The sequence below is a fragment of the Onychostoma macrolepis genome, chromosome 13 (assembly GCF_012432095.1).
Source record: "Onychostoma macrolepis isolate SWU-2019 chromosome 13, ASM1243209v1, whole genome shotgun sequence".
NCBI classification, from domain to species: domain Eukaryota; kingdom Metazoa; phylum Chordata; class Actinopteri; order Cypriniformes; family Cyprinidae; genus Onychostoma; species Onychostoma macrolepis.
In genome coordinates this window covers 3,678,433-3,694,350 of record NC_081167.1, presented here as the reverse complement: position 1 = coordinate 3,694,350, position 15,918 = coordinate 3,678,433, and the positions used below count along the sequence as shown (strand labels likewise).

Sequence of the window (15,918 nt, the reverse complement as noted above, 5' to 3'; positions counted from 1 at the left end):
GTCTGTGTGCGGCCGCAGCGTTATCTGTGTGAGTGACTGAGCGTGTGTGTGCGTGAGATGCAGTGAAGACAGCGCATTAGTTTTTAAATGTAGAGAGTGTGTTCATTTGTGCAATGATGACCTACCAGCAATGTTAAGATGATTTTTTAAAATATATATTAATATGAGTAGCCTACATTACAATATAAATTTATTAGAACGAGACTCAACGAGTACATTATTATTTATGGGCTTAAAAACAAGATGCAAGCAATCAGAATAACATGGGCCTTTTTCACAGTCCGCAATCGAAAACCTGAAACTTTGAGTAGTTGTGTAAAATAACTTCTGCTGTAGCCTGTATGAATGGCAATGCCTGTAGCACGGGGTTGTTGTGATTTATTAATGAACAATTCATTATAGATGTTTCATTAAAACATATTAACCACAGTTTTCAATCATTAATCGGGTATGACGAAACAAGGAAAAATGTTTTCATGATTTAAATGGGAGCGCATAGGCGTATGTATGCACAATACTTCAGAGACAGACCAGCTTTTTACTTAAAAAAAAAAAAAAAAAAAGCAAGATTACCATACAAACATATCAGCTTATACTAAACCTCTGTTTCGTTTAGTTAAATGTACAATACTTTCATTGCCTTGGTTGTTGACCGAGCGTCTGGATGCAATCTTGGATGAAAGTTTTGATGGTTTGAAGGTTTGGTGGTGTTGGAATTACAATCACGTTCTTCCGGGTTTGAGCAGGCCCAAGGCATCAGCAAACTAAGCAGCTGCTTAGGGCCCCCAAGAGTAGCCTACATGTTTATTTTATTTTAATTCGTGATATATTATGTCAATGGCCTGTGGTAATTATACAAAAGCGCAATATTAAATAATTAAATAATCTATACATATAATTTTATTATTTCCATAGCAACGTGTTATGCAGGCACAATAATGACCATTGTTGCGTCCCAATTCGCATACTATCCGTCCTAAATAGTATTCGAAAATAGAATTAGTATGTCCCAAATCATAGTATGTTTAAAAAAGTATGCCAAAGATTCCCGGATGGTCTACTACTTCCGGTTAGAATTCGAAGTGCAGATCGATGCACACTCTAACGGCTAATATTGTCCACAACACATTGCGCGGTGGATGAGGATTCGATTAGAACTACAAACACGCATAAGTGTTAAAAACTACAAACATGGCAGATATACGCAACCGACGGACAGGTAGAGAAAGGGATTTGAGTGATAAATAATCAGTGTCTAACCTGATGAAAAAATATTTATTTAATGTTATCCACGTTATATTTCATCTGCAGCAACACTGTGAACTTTTATAATGACACGTTTGGTCATTAACTTTGAAATACATCATTATGCAAACACATGAACAGAGTTCTCGGCATGAAAGACCCGCGATGTGCTTCTGTATTTCTCTCCAATACGGAAGGAAATCAAATTAAACGAAATGTGGATGATGTTAACTGTGACAAGACGATTGACAGGGCAGTTTAAACAGTTACAGGATGCACGTAACTAAGCAACAGAGCGTCCGTTAAAGACGTAGCTATGACGAAGTAGTATGTCCCAAAGCTTGCCTACTACTCTGCTACATACTCAAAAGTATGTACTTTTTCTTCACAAAAAGAGTACATACTTTTAGGGCATAGTATAAGTAGGCGAATTGGGACGCAGCACATGTGTGGATCTGTCGGAATAACATCACGTAAATTGACCTATTTCTCCCGAAATACATGAAAGTAAGTGGCCAGTTAGCTGGGAGAAAAACTTTATAGTAACCTACACAATGTGTATTTGATAGGAATAAAACACGTCGTCCATTAATTGAAAGGATTATTATTGCCGCTTTCCATAGAAATCAGTGTGTAGCCTATTTAACAAACTAAATGTCTTTTTTACTTGACGCGCGTCTTTCTTTTTTCTCCGAGCTCGTCTTCTTTGTTACTTTGTATTTTTTAGGTCTTTGGTGATTACACTGTATATGTATTTCTTTGCGCCATCACTTGTGGACTTTTGTATATATCGGCAGTGCTGTAAATAATTTTTCTTCAAGGTGTAGCTCTTTATAAAGAAATGGACTAAAAGGGTAATGTGGCTGCAGAACCGAAGTACATACATATTTCTGCAATAAGCACCTAATAATTGCAATAGAGAATCTATGCCTACACAGAAGTAAACCCCGTTCATTTGTTAGTCTGGTTGTTTGATCCTGTTTAACTATCTGTCGAGGTGCAACCTACTTGCAGCAGGGACAGAATACAAGTACTAGACTTGACCTTACAGAACCAAGGAAAAAAGACTAACAATATCAAACAATACTATCAAAAACGGAAAATAACTGGATCATGTGCAATGTGCTGAGCACAGGTGACAATGTAAAGAAAGTAAAGAAAAGAAAAGTAAAGAAATGTGGCCATACCCCAACAGTGCCTGCAATGAGCCTTTTAAACTGCTCCTTCTTTTTCTTCTCTCCTGCCTTTGATACAGTGGATTGTATGGTCTTCTGATCAAACTGCTCCAGGGCCTCAAAATGGATATCAGGGATCTGATTCATGATGAAACGCAGCTCAGAGTATCGAGGCCTCTGTACAGAAACATCAGAATGAAAAACTCCTAAATCATTGTTAATTACATTTTCTCAACAACACGTTAAGTCACTACCATAATCATTTAAAGGTGCATTCAGTAGTACTTTAGCTAGTGTTAACATCACTGTTCTTTGTGTACAAAAAGTAAAACATACCACAGTGGTGTTACATGCCTCACTGCCATCTACGAGGATCAGCATGATTGTCTCTGATTTACATAAATTACACAGACACTAGTGAGTTATAGAGAGCAACATTTCAAGTGTCGAAATATCATTTCAACATGACAAAATACATTAAAGGGGGTGACCTGCACCACATGCAATTAAACATTTTTTTTAATATAAAAAAGGATAGTCTTCATATTTTGTGTGAATATACACTATTAAGATGACTTCATAAAAACAATTTATTTCTTATTGTGACTTCTTAAACTTTTTAAATTAACACCAAGCTACTGAATACACCTTTGCTGATGGACGTTGTTACTGGCTACAAATTGCAGCCAAGATAAGGAACCATGAGAGGCTAATGACAGTAAACAATAGCTATAGATGTGATTAAACCACTGGTGTAGCCTTAAAAATTCGTTAAGATATGAAACAAGTTCAGTAATGAACAGTCTAAACGCATCCCTTCTAACCAGGAATTATAAACCTCAAATACAGTTCAATTAAACCATCCTTAAAGGGATAGTTCACCCAAAAATGAAAATTCTGTCATCATTTACTCACCCTCAAGTAGTTCCAAACCTGTAGTTCCAAACCTGTCTTTGTTCTGCTGGACACAAATGAAGATATTCTGAAGAATGTGGGAAACAGAGAGGTTCTGGGGCACCATTGACTTCCATAGTAATTTTTTTTCCTACTATGGAAGTCAATGGTGCCCTAAAACAGCCTGGTTACAAACTTTCTTCAAAATATCTTCCTTTGTGTTCAGCAGAACAAAGAAATTCATACAGGTTTGGAACTACTTGAGGGTGAGCAAATGATGACAGAATTTTCATTTATGGGTGAACTATCCCTTTAAAGTAACTAAAATTACCAATGTCAACAAACATATACTCTGCCTCCCACCGTTTTTGAAAATCCCTGTTTTCAAAGACCACTTTTTGTTTGGCCATTTCTTTTGGGGATATTTTAAGCACTGAACCATTTATCAGCTGAAAACTGATGAGTAGGCTATGTCAACAGTGCAGCAGGGAGGAGGGGTTGATGCTGTGATCAGTTGCTTAGTGATTGGAGGTCATGACCGCATGGTAACTATTGTAGTGCATTATGGCATTTGTATGAGCGCTATATACCAGCGGGCACCGACATGGAGATGCTAATTTAATAAAAATCTGGAGTAGTCTGTTAACTGTTTCCAGAGCTATATATTTTCATTTATATTTTGTTATCATAGCCAGTAAGAGGACAAAAATGAAGTTTATCTTTTTGTGACTGCCAAATGACATGTGACCATGGACCACAAAACGTAAGGGTAAATTTTTCCAAATTGAGATTTATACATCCTCTGAAAGCTGAATAAATAAGCTTTCCATTGATGTATAGTTTGTTAGAATAGGACAATATTTGGCCGATAAACAACTATTTGAATATCTGGAATCTGAGGGTGCAAAAAAAAATCTAAATATATTTTACGGTAGGAAATTTACAAAATATCTTCATGGAACATGATCTTTACTTAATATCCTAATGATTTTTGGCATAAAAGAAAAATAGATAATTTTGACCCATACAATGTATTTTTGGCTATTGCTACAAATATTGCTATGCTATGGCTATTGCTACAAATATACCCCAGCGATTTAAGACTGGTTTTGTGGTCCAGGGTCACATATGTGCTTCCAAGACACATTCAAGATGTCACAGCTGAGCTGGCATGACGCACTAGAGACTCGTAGATGAGCAAGGCCAGCTGAGTTAGCGCAGCATTGCAGCCTTCATGCTGCCCATGCATCTGCAGACCCTTCAGTACACTGGTGTAGAGCCACGTCACAGCGTCCGGGAGAAGGTTACAGCCAAGCACCTGCAAATTAATGAATTCACATATAGACACGCAATATTTTCATACGGCAAAGGATTCAAAAGTTAAAAACTGTCATTTTTAGAATGCAATTCTAATGATGACTGCAAACTGACAGAAATACTTTGAATGGTCTGTTCTAGATAAAAAAAAAATTCACTAAGAGGGAGAGATAGAAAAATCAGTACCTGTTTTAGCAAAGTCCAGCAAAGCACACTAGCACACCGTTGACAGTTTATAGTGTCTTTCCAGGAAAGGGAGTTAAAACATATAGTCAGGAGAGTCATATATATATCCTTAAAAAAAAAAAAGAGGGTGAAAAACATTTTACTCCGTTCACAGAGCCCAAGTATAGAAGTCAACTGATGGAGAGCACAAAGAAATGTTTACCTCACTCTGGAGAAGGCACTTGCCCAATTCTGAGAGCTCATCTGAAGGTGTATTCATTTGAATTCCCTGTGAGGAGTCCATCGACACCATCTCCTCATCTCCTAAACAGAAGATGAAAAAAATAAAAATAAAAATACAGTACCAGTATGAAATGGAGCATGGTCCATATGAAAACATTGTAATGTAACAGCTGTCACATGGAGAGGATCACTGTATTAAACCTGAGACAACTGCAGGAGGTGGTCTGAGTCAGTGGCATTGCGAGGGGGGCTCTGGGAGTTTAAGGCCCTAATTTTTGGCCAAAAGCCCCTGATGTTTTTGAAGATAGACCATTCACTTTACAAATAAATGTTTCATAAATTTTAATTTGTTCTCGAAGTACTAGAAGTTCATCTGCCTGTGATGAAAGCAGTCTGCATTGCTGGCTGTGGTAGATTACCGCTTACCTTACGGGTTCATTCCACTAAACATAGCTGTTTTTTTGTTTTGGATATTTAAATGGCCAGATGGTGAACAGATTCAATCACCCAATCAATCTTGTTCCTAAATGACAAGGATGCAGCTATGTCTATTTAACTTTTGACAGTATACATTCACACTGTAACATTTAAATCTGTGACCCAGAGAGAGCAGTTAATGTATTTGAAACATCTTTACAAAGTCTTTTGTATTGTTATTTCTGTGTTACAAACATTCAAATACATCACAGAAGTACTGGGATAAAAGTTTATAGTTCAGATAAACACTGTGGTCTACAGTAGCAAAATCGAGTAAATCACCTTTTTGAAAGTGACTTCATGCTTCAAATAAAGATCGTACCAATTACAACGTAACACCAGAAGGTGGAGACAAGTGACAAAGGGATATTTCACCCAACAATTAAAAATTTCATAATTTACTCACCCTCATGTAGTTCCAAACCTGTATGAATTTCTTTATTCTGCCAAACAAATCTTCCTTTGTATTCAGCAGAACAAAGACATTCATACAGGTTTGGAACTACTTGAGGGTGAGTAAATGATGACAGAATTTTCATGTTTGGGTGAACAATCCCTTTAAAAAAAAAAAGATTAATTCAAAAAAATGTTGATTCATTCAGGAAAGAAATAAGTGAAGTCTTTATGAGCAAGTCAACTGAATCATTCCTTCAACTTGATTTTTTTTTTTTTTTTTAACAATTTGATTAATATTGAACAAAATTAAAAAGTTATGTAGTGCTTGGGCCTGGGCTCTACAGTGCCCCCAAATGCAGGGATGAAGTTGGGATGTTTCTCTGATATGCACAAAATTTGGTATTCATTGAAGTCATCATGTAAGACAAATGCAAGTCGGAAATGTAACGTCCCTTACCATAATAGCGAGCTTCAGCTTTCGAAAGTAAATATAAAAGACAGTTAATAATGTCCTTAGTTTTACCATCAGTTCAAGCCCGAGAGGGGAACAGAGTTGCGTGACAGACACAGTGATGATGCTCGTATGTGTTTGCAGTACACAAGCCACGGTTATGACAGCTGACTCCACTGTGATGTGAGCACTCTCTCTCACACACGACGCGTTACTCTACACTGCGCAAAACTCTGCATTTGAACAGTCAATAGCAAATACTTAAACTAATAACAAAACATATTTACAGTCGCTGATTCAGAAGCGCCAGATTGTCAAAGCAAAGAAGGAATTGACCTTTTTTTTTTTTTTTTTAGAAATAGCCTTTGTGCACAGCGAGCCTTGTACTCTCCTAGGTTCACAAAACCGTTGTTCATAAAATGTGTTGCACAAATTTGAACATTTGGGTTGTGCTCTTCTGTTGTAAACAAATCTTAACAATGATTCCTGAACAATGAACAATGATGCATGTACTTTCGGAAGGACAAATAAAGTGCTTTTGCTTTCACATAGAAACAGACAGCGTCTCTATGAAGGTAAAATGACGTCAAAAAGATTTGCATGCGCAGGGTAAGATTTGTGAAAGTGTACATAAGATAGCAAGCGTAAATTAATTTTGCATTCGCAAGCAAAGAGTTGTAAAAGTGCAAATTGCATTTCAAGCGTAAGAAAAAAAGATTTGCAGCCTTTTACTGTTTTTTGTAAGTGTATATCAAGTATTGTGAAACTGAAACTTCATGCTAAGGCAAAATAAATATTATCTGTATTCTTCTGACTTTCATTTTCCGCTTACACTTTTGGCGCTGTTGTTTCCAAATACAGCCAAAAGTATTGCAAGCCTGTGCCCAGTGTTTTGCAATTGAAAACAACCTTATCAAGAACTGCAAAACGGATTGACTGCGTAAAACCAATATGTGTGTGTAGAAAAAAAAATCGTTGCAACTGTCTAAATGACTTCTTGCGTGCATAGAGCAAAATGTTCGCCAAATAACCCGCTGTGTACGTCTGCGTCTTTGCGCTTGCAGTTTTGGCACGATTCTCCCACTGATTTCAGATTTGCAAGCGCGTGTGGAAGGCGGGACCTTCTTCTTTCAGCCAATCAGATGAAGCTCTTGCTGACTCTCGATTTACTCTTATCTGATTGGTTCAATAAAAACTCCAGACATGAGAACACATCTTTATTTTAATTTGACTCAGCGTCATTCTTATTGCGGGGATGGCATTGTGTTCGGCCAATCACAATGCACTGTGTCAGCTGGCCAATCAGAGCAGACTGCACTTGTCGGAAGGAGGAGCTTTGTAGAAAATGACGAGTTTGAGAGAGGCGGGGCATAGAGGAACTGCAATAATGTACAGTATTTGAAAAATAATGTGTTTTTTGAACATTAAAGCATGCCAACATATTCTGTTACACCAAATGCACAAAATAATGATCTTTAAAATAGCGTGATATGACCCCTTTAAATCTAAATGTATGAAATATATTTTCATGAGTTTTTAGCCTCATATTACATCCAACATGGCTGACTTTCTTTTGGGTGAAGTCAGATAAAACCAAGTGAACTTTGTCTTACATGATGACTTCAATGAATACCAAATTTTGTGCATATCAGAGAAACATCCCAACTTCATCCCTGCATTTGGGGGCACTGTAGAGCCCAGGCCCAAGCACTACATAACTTTTTAATTTTGTTCAATATTAATCAAATTGTTAAAAAAAAATAAAAAAATCAAGTTGAAGGAATGATTCAGTTGACTTGCTCATAAAGACTGCATAGAGGGGGCTCTAAAGCGCCACCAAGAAAATAAATGATATTTAACCATGGTAACATACCACTGCAATAACAATGCCCTACCATGCCTCTACAATCACGAATACCCTAATACACTGTACCTTAAAAACATTTTATTTAACCTTTATTTAACCAGGCAAGTTAATTAAAGGAATAGTTCACCCAAAAATGAAAATTTGATGTTTATCTGCTTACCCCCAGGGCATCCAAGATGTAGGTGACTTTGTTTCTTCAGTAGAACACAAACGAAGGTTTTTAACTCAAACCAAATAAACTGTCTGTCAGTCATATAATGCAAGTCAATGGGCACAGAATCTTTGAGAGAAAAAAAAACATGCACAGGCAAATCCAAATTAAACCCTGCGGCTCGTGACGATACATTGATGTCCTAAGACACCAAACGATCAGTTTGTGCGAGAAACTGAACAGTATTTATATCATTTTTTTACCTCTGATAAACCTCAATGTCTGACTGTCACAACATCTGGCGTGTGACACATCAACCTGCTCTGGCACATAGATAAATATACATAGATGCCTCATTAGCGACTGTTTCTATGGGCTGCGATAGTAAGGATCGACGTATATATCTATATATCTATATATATCTATATCTATGTTCCAGAGACGTTGACGCGTCTCACGCCGGATGTTATGGATGAGCTCAGAAGAGTTGGACATTGCCTGTATCAGAGGTAAAAAAAACGATATAAATGCTGTTCAGTTTCTCGCACAAACCAATCGTTTCGTGTCTTAGGACATCAATGTATCGTCACGAACCGCAAGGTTTAATTTGGGATTTGTCTGTGCATGTTTTTTTCTCTCTCAAAAATTCTGTGCCCATTGACTGGCATTATAGGACTGACAGAGCGCAAAGGTTTGAGTTAAAAATCTTCGTTTGTGTTCTACTGAAGAAACAAAGTCACCTACATCTTGGATGCCCTGGGGGTAAGCAGATAAACATCAAATTTTCATTTTTGGGTGAACTATCCCTTTAAGAACAAGTTCTTATTTTCAATAAGAGGCTGGCAGGAAATTTAAGATCTCCTGAGCAAACCCATTCTGCAGTTTGCCCTGGCTACATCTTGCATCAAATGCAAGGGCCCTACGTCCCCATGCCTCAGGGATCCCTCGTTAATATTTGCTTCGTGTTTGATTACAGTACAAACAAGTGTCCTGCAACAGGAATCCTGCAGCTTGCCTCAGTTGGTGAGGCAAACATGGGAAAGAATGTTTTTATGTTCTTGAGTTGGGCTACTGCCTTCTTGGCTATGCTTTCCTTTTGCTTTACACACACACACACACACAGTCATGGCCAAAAATATCGGCACCCTTGGTAAATATGATCAAAGAGGGCTGTGAAAAATAATCTGCATTGTTAATCCTTTTGGTCTTTTATTGAAAAAATTCACAAAAATCTAACCTTTCATTGGATAATAAGAATTTAAAATGGGGGGAAATATCATTATGAAATAAATGTTTTTCTCAAATACACGTTGGACAATTATTGGCACCCCTAGAAATTCTTATGAGTAAAATATCTCTGAAGTATATTCCCATTCATATTCACAATTTTGAGCACTCCAGGGTGATTATGAACATGAAATTATCCAGCCATGGCTTCCTGTTTCACAGAAATATAAATAGGAGGGAAAACAAAGCCCAAATTCCCTTAATCATCCATCACAATGAGAAAAACCAAAGAATATATTTCTAATGTGCAGCAAAAGATAATTGAGCTTCACAAATTAGTGAAGTGGCTTTAAGAAAAGGGCTAGAGCAGTGAAAATTCCCATTTCCACCATCAGGGCAATAATTAAGAATTTCCAATCAACATAAAATGTTACGAAACTGCCTGGAAGAGGACGTGTGTCTATATCGTCCTAATGCATGGTGAGAAGGAGAGTTTGAGTGGCTAAAGACTCTCCAAGGACCACAGCTGGAGAATTGCAGAAAATAGTTTAAAAAATCCTTAAAAAAAACAATTGTCAAACAGCACCTACATCACCACATGTTGTTTGGGAGGGTTTCAAGAAAAATTCTCCTAGCTCATCCAAAAACAAACTACAGCATATTCAGACATATGACTGGAACTTCAAATGGGACTGGCTTCTATGGTCAGATGACACTAAAAAATGCTTTTTAGCAGTAAACACTCAAGATGGGTTTGGTAAACACAGGGATAAAAAGTATCCCATGTGTACAATGAAATATACTGCTGTATTTTTGAGGTTTTGGGCCTATATTTTTGCTGGAGGTCCTGGACATCTTGTTTAGACACATGGCATCACTGATTCTATCAAATACCAACAGATAAAAAATCAATAAGTGACTGACTCTGATAGAAATCTTATAATGGGCCATGTTTGGATCTTCCAACCGTACAATAATCCAAACACAAACCTCAAAAACAACACAAAAATTGTTACTGAGCACAAGACCAAGCTTCTGCTATGGCCATTCCAGTCCTCTGACCTGAACCCTATAGAAAATGAGTGGGGTAAACTGAAGAGAAGAAGCACCAACATGGAGCTTGGAATCTAAAGGGTCTGGAGTGATTCTGGATGAAGGAATGATTTCTGATCTCTTGTCAGGTGTTCTCTAACCTCATCAGACACTATAGGAGAAAATTTAGAGCTGTTAAACTGGCAAATGGAGGTTTCAAAAAGTATTGAATAAAAGGGTGCCATTAATTGTGGCCAATGTGTATTAGAGAAAAACATTTATCTCATAATGATATTTTCCCCCCATTTTAAATTCTTATTATCCAATGAAAGGTTAGATTTTTGTGAATTTTTTTAATAAAAGATCAAAAGGATTAACAATGCAGATTAACTTTCACAGCCTTCTTTGAACATATTTACCAAGGGTGCCGATATTTTTGGCCATGACTGTATATATTATATTTACTTATTATTTGTCTTTTGTCAGTATAAGAGATACTAAGAGTACCAGATTCTGGGGGATCTGATTCTGACTCCTCTGAGTTCGATTGCTTCAGTCTGTTGTGCTGCTGAGAGGTTTGTGTTTGTAGCTCCGTGTACCTTCGCTTTTTATTGAATCTCTACTTTACTTTCAATCCCTTTTGTCTAAAGTGATAATATATAACTTAATTCCCACCATATTTCTGGTGTTATCTTTCAAACTAATCTAACTAATTTGATCGTTCTCCTTTAAAAACCGCGAGTGCAGCTTGTTAGCCCGTTAGCTTGTCACTCGTGGTTCCATTTGCATTCTCTTCGCCTATTATTATTTTATTTTTCCTCGCTCCGTTTTCATGAGCTCATCAAACAACAGTGGTAAGTGGTAAGTTAAGTTGGTATCATTCATCAATCACGGTGAGTAATGGCTTCTTCTCCTGCTATTGTTGTTTGCACTGTTTGCCACATGTATAGTTTATCTGTCTCTGTCAGCAGCGAGGATTCACATGTGATAAATGCAGGGAAATAGTTAGGCTGACAGAGAAGGTTTTAGAACTAGAGACACGCATCCAAACTTTAGTTGAGGATAGTAAGAATGTGAGGGCTGTAGATACTGCTTTGGATGCGACTAGCTCAAGGAGTCCTGTACATTGTTCGGTTTCGGTTGAGCCCGTGCAGCAGGGCAACTGGGTGACAGTGAGGCGGCATAGTCGCGGGTCAAAACACCACTCTTCCGTTCGATCAGAACATCAAACAGGTTCTCCCCACTCGGTGACGCACCCACCGAGAAACCTGATGAAAGTGCTCTAGTTATTGGCGATTCTATTGTACGGAACGTGAAAATAGAGACACCAGCCACCATAGTCCATTGTTTACCGGGAGCCAGAGCGCCTGACATCTTGGCAAATTTAAAAGTGCTGACTAATGCTAAACGTAAATTCAGTAAGATTGTTATCCACGTCGGCGCTAATGATGTTCGACTTCGCCAGTCGGAGATCACCAAAAATAATGTTAAAGAGGTGTGTGAACTTGCAAGTACGATGTCAGACACTGTAATATGCTCTGGTCCGCTCCTGCTTACCGTGGTGATGAGATTCATAGCAGACTGTCGTCACTTAATGGCTGGATGTCTAAGTGGTGCCCGCAAAATAACATAGGCTTTATAGACAATTGGAAGAATTTTTGGGGCAGACCTGACCTGTTGAAAAGAGATGGTGTTCATCCCTCTTGGGGTGGTGCCGCTCTTCTCTCTAGAAATATGGCACATAGTCTTAGAGTTTGTACTTGACTAACTGGAGCCCAGGTCAGGAAGCAGACAGACTGGCTAAACCGATCGTCTGCTAGCCGCCTCACGCCACCAAAGTCAGTTAACTCTCAGCACATAGAAACTTTTTCACCTAGATATCACACTATAGAGACTGTGTCTGTTCCCGAACTAGAAAATACAGAAAACATCCAAACCAAAGTAATAGTAACAATTTAATTGATGTTCAACAAATAAAAAACGATATAATACAGATAAACACATGATAAAGCTTGGCTTATTAAATATTAGATCCCTTTCTTCAAAAGCACTTTTGTAAATGATATGTTCACTGACCATAAACTAGATGTGCTTTGTCTGACAGAAACCTGGCTAAAACAAGATGATTACATTACTTTAAACGAGTCTACACCCCAAGATTACTGTTACAAACATGAACCGCGTCCAAAAGGTAAAGGGGGAGGTGTTGCTACAATTTATAGAAATATTTTCAGTATCTCTCAGAGGTTGGGTTTCAAGTATAATTCGTTCGAAGTAATGGTGCTTCATATAACGTTATCCAAAGAAACAAGTGTTAATGATAAATCCCCTGTGATGTTTGTACTGGCTACTGTATACAGGCCACCAGGGCACCATACAGACTTTATTAAAGAATTTTCTGATCTTCTATCAGAGTTAGTGCTGACTGCAGATAAAGTCCTAATCGTTGGTGATTTTAATATCCATGTTGATAATGACAGAGATTCGTTAGGATCAGCATTTATAGACATTCTAAACTCAATTGGTGTTAAACAACACGTGTCAGGACCTACTCATTGTCGAAATCATACTCTAGATTTAATACTGTCACATGGAATTGATGTCAGTGGCGTTGAAATTTTGCAGCAGAGCGATGATATCTCAGATCATTATCTAGTCTCCTGTATATTCCATATAGCTAAAGCTGTAAAGCCAACTTCTTGTTACAAATATGGTAGAACCATTACCTCTACCACAAAAGACTGCTTTATAAATAATCTTCCTGACTTATCTCAGTTCCTCAGCATATCCAATAGCTCAGAACAACTTGATGATGTAACAGGAACTATGGACTCTCTCTTTTCTAGCACTTTAGATGCGGTTGCTCCTTTACGCTTAAGGAAGATTAAGGATAAGAGTCCAACACCGTGGTATAATGAGCACACTCGCCCTAAAGAGAGCAGCCCGGAAAATGGAGCGCAGCTGGAGGAAAACTAAATTAGAGGTATTTCGTTTAGCTTGGCGGGAAAGTACCCTATCCTACAGAAAAGCATTAAAAACTGCTAGATCTGATTACTTTTCGTCTCTTCTAGAAGAAAACAAACATAACCCCCGATATTTATTCAATACAGTAACTAAATTAACGAAAAATCAAGCATCAACAGGTGTTGGCATTTCCCAAGAGCATAGCAGCAATGCCTTTATGAATTACTTCACTTCCAAGATCGATACTATCAGAGATAAAATTGTATCCCTGCAGCCGTCAACTACAGTATCGCATCAGATAGCGCACAATAGACCCCCTGAGGAACAATTCCACTCATTCTCTACTGTAGGAGAGGAAGAATTGTATAAACTTGTTAAATCATCTAAACCAACATCATGTATGTTAGACCCGATTCCATCTAAACTACTAAAAGAGCTGCTTCCAGAAGTCATATATCCTCTTTTGGCTATTATTAATTCATCATTGTCATTAGGATATGTCCCCAAAACCTTCAAATTGGCTGTTATTAAGCCTCTCATTAAAAAACCACAACTTGACCCCAAAGATCTAGTTAATTACAGACCGATCTCAAATCTCCCTTTTCTGTCAAAGATACTAGAAAAGGTAGTATCCTCACAATTATATTCCTTCCTAGAGAAAAATGATATCTGTGAGGAATTCCAGTCAGGATTTAGATCGTATCATAGTACTGAGACTGCTCTCATTAGAGTTACAAATGACCTGCTTCTATCATCTGATTGTGGTTGTATCTCTTTATTAGTTCTACTGGATCTTAGCGCTGCGTTCGACACTATCGACCACGACATTCTTTTGAATAGACTACAAAACTTTGTTGGCATTAGTGGAAGTGCCTTAGCATGGTTCAAATCGTACTTATCTGACCGCCATCAGTTCGTAGCAGTGAATGAAGAGGTATCATATCGATCACAAGTGCAGTATGGAGTACCTCAAGGCTCAGTACTAGGGCCGTTACTTTTCACGCCTATATGTTACCCTTGGGAGATATTATCAGGAGACATGGTGTTAGCTTTCACTGTTATGCTGATGATACTCAGCTCTATATTTCTTCGCGGCCCGGTGAAACACACCAAATTGAGAAACTAACGGAATGCATAGTCGATATAAAAAACTGGATGACGAGTAATTTTTTACTGCTAAATTCTGAAAAAACAGAGGTGTTAATTATCGGACCTAAAAACCCCACATGTAACCTAGAACATTATCTAACACTTGACGGCTGCTCTGTCAATTCTTCTTCATCAGTCAGGAACCTAGGTGTGCTGTTCGATAGCAATCTGTCATTTGAAAGCCATGTTTCTAGCATCTGTAAAACTGCATTTTTCATCTCAAAAGCATATCTAAATTGCGACCAATGCTCTCAACGTCAAATGCAGAAATGTTAATTCATGCGTTTATGACCTCAAGGTTAGACTATTGTAATGCTTTATTGGGTGGTTGTTCTGCACGCTTGATCAACAAACTACAGTTGGTCCAAAATGCAGCAGCTAGAGTCCTTACTAGAACCAGGAAATATGACCATATTAGCCCGGTTCTGTCAACACTGCACTGGCTCCCTATCAAGCATCGGATAGATTTTAAAATCTTGTTAATTACTTATAAAGCCCTGAATGGTTCAGCTCCTCAGTACTTGAGCGAGCTCTTATCGCATTATAGTCCTCCACGTCCGCTGCGTTCTCAAAACTCTGGCCGTTTGATAATACCTAGAATATCAAAATCGACTGCGGGCGGCAGATCCTTTTCCTATTTAGCACCCAAACTCTGGAACAGTCTACCTAACACTGTTCGGGAGGCAGACACACTCTGTCAGTTTAAATCTAGATTAAAGACCCATCTCTTTAGCCTGGCTTACACATAACACATTAATACGCTTCTATTATTCAAATCCGTTAAAGTTGTTAGGCTGCATTAATTAGATCAACCGGAACCGGAACACTCCCCATAACACACGATGTACTCGTTACATCGTAAGTTGAATGGCATCTGCGCTAATGTTTGTCTGTTTTTTCCTAGTCTGTTTCTCGGTCCGTGTCCGATCAGATGGTGGGTCGGCGCCGGAGGTGGCGTCTGCGGCCCTGATCGTCGGCGGAGACCAGGACGCCGGATGACCCCAGAGATATATCCCCAGATATATCAACCAAAAATAACAAAATAACTAAAATATAATAAAATACCTAACTACATAATACTACTATTGTTAGAAATTGCAACAAAATTAAAATAGAAATAGAAACTTTTGAACTGCGGGTTTCGTCTGGTCAGAGGAGAACTGGC

At 38.1% G+C, this 15,918-nt stretch overlaps 1 protein-coding gene across 4 annotated transcripts in view; it reads right to left on the bottom strand.

The window, feature by feature from the left end:
- LOC131551753 (exportin-5) overlaps positions 1–15,918 on the bottom strand; it is a 152,718-nt gene that overhangs the window by 6,610 nt on the left and 130,190 nt on the right. For 3 of the 4 annotated variants that reach the window (XM_058794853.1, XM_058794852.1, XM_058794854.1), the window contains 4 exons: positions 5,020–5,120; positions 4,818–4,925; positions 4,495–4,632; positions 2,433–2,597 (listed from right to left, as the gene is read on the bottom strand). In XM_058794853.1, coding sequence (XP_058650836.1) covers positions 2,433–2,597; positions 4,495–4,632; positions 4,818–4,925; positions 5,020–5,120 — 512 coding nt within the window. Of the gene's footprint in view, positions 1–2,432; positions 2,598–4,494; positions 4,633–4,817; positions 4,926–5,019; positions 5,121–15,918 lie in introns of those variants that run through there. The other variant, XM_058794855.1, reaches the window with a different exon arrangement.